Source organism: Tupaia chinensis, unplaced genomic scaffold (genome assembly GCF_000334495.1).
Source record: "Tupaia chinensis unplaced genomic scaffold, TupChi_1.0 Scaffold000029_1, whole genome shotgun sequence".
Taxonomy (NCBI): domain Eukaryota; kingdom Metazoa; phylum Chordata; class Mammalia; order Scandentia; family Tupaiidae; genus Tupaia; species Tupaia belangeri.
In genome coordinates, this window is record NW_006159459.1 from 347,299 (window position 1) to 352,688 (window position 5,390).

At 46.0% G+C, this 5,390-nt stretch overlaps 1 protein-coding gene across 5 annotated transcripts in view; it reads right to left on the minus strand.

The window, feature by feature from the left end:
• SLC24A2 (solute carrier family 24 member 2) overlaps window positions 1-5,390 on the minus strand; it is a 289,619-nt gene that overhangs the window by 53,952 nt on the left and 230,277 nt on the right. For all 5 annotated transcript variants that reach the window (XM_006140326.3, XM_006140327.3, XM_006140323.3 and 2 more), the window contains one exon: window positions 3,615-3,733. In XM_006140326.3, coding sequence (XP_006140388.1) covers window positions 3,615-3,733 — 119 coding nt within the window. The remainder of the gene's footprint in view (window positions 1-3,614; window positions 3,734-5,390) is intronic.

The window sequence follows — 5,390 nt, forward strand, 5'->3', positions numbered from 1 at the left end:
ACAGTAACTTGGTCACACTGTTGTTTCATATCCTCCTTTCTGGAAATCCAATCCCTACACTGTAGCCCCAGGGATCTTTCATAAGTGCAGACCTCATCTGGGACCCTCCGACGGCTTGCTGCTTGTCTAAGAGGAAACCAGCTTCCCTGGGTAGTCTACATACCCTCCAGCTCTGGTGGGCTCTCCTCTCTGACCTCAACGCTCCCTTTCCACCCACAGTCATTTTTCTGTTTCTCAGCAAGCCAAGTGTATTTCTGCCTTAGTGGGAGCTGTTTCCTGACAGGCTCCCTTCTAAAGCTCAGTCTTAGTTGAAGCACCACTTCCTTAGTGAGGTCTTCCCCTGTCTCTTAACCTATTGAGGCCTGTTGCTCACCTGCTTAATTTTTTTCATCCCCTTGCTTTTTTTTTTTTTCCTGGACCTGCGGCCGTCTGTGCTCATATTGGTTTTCATTTAGTCTCTGCTCTGCTAGAACACGTGGACCTCTTCAGCCACCAGTATGTCATCTGACATAGATCAACGATAAACATTTTCTGTTCAGATGAACAGTGGAAGAATTTCAAGCCCATTTACCTTTTCTGGTCATCTCTTCTTCCTCTTCATCTTATATTTTAATCATCATTCTCTTGTCTTTTTTTTTTTTTTTTTTTTTGAGAGAGATTTTTGTTATAGGGTGTGTGTGCTTGCCAGAGAGACAGGAAGTTAGAAGTTGCCCCCCCGCTACCCGGAGGATGGCCATGCTGTGATCCCTTCTCCTCCAGTCTCTTCTTGGGATCTTGGGGCACACACACACACACACACACACACACACACATCTGGTGTGAGTTTTAAGCTGCTAGATCTGGGACTTGAACTGAGGTCAACTACATGGGAGTCCAGTGACATAACCATTACAGCATCTGCTGGTCTCCAGTTCTCCTGTCTTTCTCACCAAACACTAAACATGAATTGCCCTCTTTAGATTTTATGTCTTTGCATTTGTTGTCAATTCAGTTACTTATTCCTTCTCTGCGCAAAAAATTCCTGGGACCAGCAGTTGGAACAATGGCTATGTCACTGGACTCCCACGTAGTCAACCACAGTTCGAGTCCTGGATGCAGTGGCTTAAACTCACACTGGGTGAGTGTGTGTGTGCGTGCATGCCCAAGATCTTGAGAGGAGGGTGGAGGAGAAGGATTGCAGCATGGCCATCCCCCCCTGGGGGGTGATTTCTCACTTTCTGTCTCTTTCTGGCAAATGTATGTGCCCTATAGCAAAAACCTCTCCAAAAAAAAAAAAAAAAAAATCCTAATTACTCATCAATACTCAGCACTAATGTTACTTCTTCCGTGATTTTGACACCTCCCCTAGTAAGGGTCAATTTCTCCCTCTGGCAAGAAGAAATGTGCGCCCAGAACACTTTGTATAGACAACTTGATCAAACTGGGTAGCAATTACTTACATACCACAAATGCATATTTATTTAGACCCTGGATAAGCCCCCAACCCTATATAAAAGTCCTTTTCATTTTCCCTATGATAAGCTCCCTCAGAGAAGGATCGCTGAATGGTGGGTAAATGGCCAGTACTGGTACATAGTCAGACATCTAGCACCTAGCTCTGTGCTAAGTGCTTCAACCCTCATAATGACTGCAGTGAGGCAGGCACTCTTATTATTATCCTTACTTTACAGATTAAAAACTAAAGCTCAGTGAGGCTAGGTAGCCGGCCCCTCCCCCACCACCTGGAATTTAGCAGCAGGTGGTCCTGCAGCCAGCTGTGGTGGGTACCTCTGTGAAGTCCCATTTGCTCTCCAGCTATAAGCATAGCAGGGAGGTGCTCAGATCCGTCCTGTTTTCCTGCCTTGAAAACAGGGGAGCAGCTCTGCTCAGAGAGGGGTCTGCAGGGACCCCCCCCCCCCCCCCCCCAACGCAGCAAGGTCCTCCCTCATGGGGACACCGATGTCCCTCTGCCAGTCAGATGGAGGGGCACTGTGATGAGGCTGCCCTCTGCACACCTGTGACTGTGCCATCCCCAAGGGCAGCCAGATGTCCTTGGGGGCCTGCCTCCTGCTGCCACATGCTGCTTAGCCATGTGGACATAAGCCGCTCTGCCAGCTCGCTCTTGAGCTAATGTGAAGGAAATACGGAGCTCTGGGCAGGAAGGTGAAGCACCTAGAAGGCAGAGGAGACAAGGGCAGAAGGACCTGCAGCCTCATTATCCTTTCCTTTAAAGAAAGAATTTTCCATAGCAAAGCAATAAGTAAGTTCTATCAGGGAATAAGGGCACCAGGCCACAATAACCTTTTCCTCTAAGAAGTGCAGAATCACTCTATTGCAGAGTATTTCCAGGCATAAAGAAGAGGGTGCTGGAATCTATCAGCTGTAGCCTGCTTTCTATCTGTGGGCACCATAGGAGTTTCTAGCTCATCAGGAAGATTCTGGTGAGAGTGAGTTCTAAATCACAGGCAGTGCTATTCAAAGTGTGGTCCTCGGACCAGCATCATCATTACTGGTTGCTCGTTAGAGATTTAGATTTTGGGTCCCACTCCAGATCTGACCAACCAAAATCTATATTTGAATACTGCCTACCCTACCCCATCCCCCCTGTAGGGACTCTGCAAGCACATTAAAGTTTGAGAGGCCCTGACCTAGATGCCTGATTACAATGTAAGCTTGGAGCTTTGTGCCTTAAAAATTCTGATTTGCATGATCAGGATGAGAGGCTCAATCAGGATGAGAAATCTAACAAGCACCACCAGTACACTCACCTTCCAAGCAACTGTGGTCTAGAGGGAGTTGTGTGGTGGAAATAGTCAGGCTCTGTTTTTAGACAGTCCTGAGATCAAGTCTTAGCTCTCCCATGTATAAGTTAGGTAATCTTCATTAACTCCTTCAGCTCACTGAACTCCAGCTTCCTCAACTATGAAGTGGGGGATTAATGCTTACACCTTCAGTGGTGAGGGTTAAAGGGGGAGACTCATGTAAAGTGCCTAGTACCAATTCTGTGGCACATAGTGGGTGCTTGAGAATGGTAGGCATTACAGCTGCTAGGTCAAAGAGTTCAGTTGATAGGAACATTAAACAAAGAGAGGGTTGAGAGAGTGGGTTGAGCCAGAGAGTGTTAGCTTCTATCACAGGGAAAGGGAAGACCCAGGAGGGCTCCCTGAGGTAACGGCTGTGGTTTCTCTGTTACCTAACTCGACCTTAAAGGGCACAGAGAAAGGATTAGGCTTTAGCAACTACCACATTTTATCATACGTTAAGAATCACCTAGGAAGCTAGTTAAAAACGTGAATTCTTGGGTGCTGCTTCCCAGATATCCTGTGTCATCAGATCTGGGAGATGGCCCAGGGATCCGCATTTACACCCCCAGGTGATTCTGATATCTAGGTCCTCCAGCCTTACCCTGAGAAACAGAGATTTAGGGAATATGTGTGTTCATCCAGTGAATGTAGAGCTTGATACACGTGAGGTCTGGGATGGTATTGGGAAAGCCACACGAGGATGAATAAGACCCAACTCGGTGCCCACCCATTCTAGGAGCTGGGGCCTCCAAGGTGAAGACAGGGTCTGTGCTCTAGGCTAGGATGTCAGTAGGAAAAGCAGCCAAGAGGAGTAATGGAAAAAACTCATACCTGGGCTTCTGCTGCTTCAATGTTGTGGGAGAGATTTCCATTTTGAACAGGTTCTGAAGCATCACCAGGTGGTGTCATGTCAACATCTGTGCTGGTGCTGTTTGGGAGTTCGATTTTTTCTGTGACATAATTTAAACACACACACACAGAGAAAGCAAATGGTATCAATGGGGGTCTGGAGCCATATTGAAAAGAACATCCTAAACTGTGGGACAAAGGAGAAGATAATGGAGTCTGAGAGGTGGTACAGCCCCAGGCTGGCATTGAGCCAACAGCCAAGGCGATTACCTTTCTTTCCCCGGCCTTTTAGCATCCCTCCCTCCTCTCGTCTCTAACAGCTATCTGGCTTCCGTCTGACCCAATGTCTTTGCTTAAATGTCCTATCAGTTTCCATGGTCTGGCTTGCTCTAGTCTAGGCCAACCTCCCAACTACAATAGCTCTTCAAGGACATAAACAACATGTTAAATCTGCAGCCATAACCAATCCGTGCATTGTTGTTTATGCCCAGGACCACACCCCTCAGATATTTTCTTACAGCAGGATCTATTCTATTCTATTGTACTCTGAAAATGATATTGGTAAGGGCATTAGGGTCCTAGATTTTACTCTGCCACTGTCACACTGTCACCTTCGGCAAGTCCTCTTCTCCCACTGGGTTTTGAGGACCTTATCTGTGAAATGAGGGAGTTCAACAGGAGAAGCTCCTAGGTCCATCACTTTCAGCTCTAATTCTCTTAGGATCTTTGAGTATGAACTGCCTGTATCTTGGTGGCCATGGGACAGCAGGCTTGAGAACCCAGCCTTTCTCCAAATACCTGGGGAAGGCAACTTAGCATAGGCATCTTGTTGTAGGCAAAGCCAGTGGGAACTGAACAAGTAATGAGGCCAAGTCCAAGTCATTTCTGAATAAGAGGACATCTGGCTAGAGTGAAGCCAGGGATCAGAAAGTCTACCCAAGTTTCTCATTGGGAGTTGAGAAGTGCCTCCAGGATAATGATTAAGCACTGAGACTTTTGGATGCTGGGATTCAGACAGGCCTAGGTTCACAGGTCGGCTCTATAGTTTATGCTGTGTGATCCTTGGCAAGTGACAAAACCTTTCTGATTCCGTTTCTTGCTCTATAAAATCGGGGTGATAATAACACTACTACTACTATGACAGTTCTACTGCTGTAGCAACAACAGTATGATCAAAAAGAACTTCTAAAAATATTTTTTATATTTTTATTTATTCTTTTTAACTGTATATTCACTGTATATCATTGAGGCATACAAAATGAATTTTCCCATCTAGAACACACTGTCTATTGGGTCAAATACTAAATAAGAAAACGCACATGGTTAGCACTTGTGCCTGGTGCAAACAAGCAAGAAACAAACCATTCAGATCTTTATCATAGTCACTGCCTCTCACAGGGAAATGTTTCAGGGCTCAGAGGAGCACCTCCAGGTGGCCCATTACTCAGGTACCACCGGAGTCTGCTGGAACACCAGTGGGAAGGAAATAAAGTAGTCCCTATTAGAACCACACACTCCGGCTGTGCTTGGCCTAGACTTGGATTTTAGGAGAGAATTCAGATGTGTGGTTCAGAGCCAGGGTCGCTGGGAGTGTCAGAATGCTTGTCAGTATCAGACATGAGCAGTATCAGGCTCCTCAGAGTAACAGAATATGTTTTTTTAGCAACTTTGAAAGGACTAAACACTTCTACCATAGATGCTTAAAAAAATAATTTGAGAGTTACATAAAATGGTGGAGAAAGGACCAAACTGTAGGGA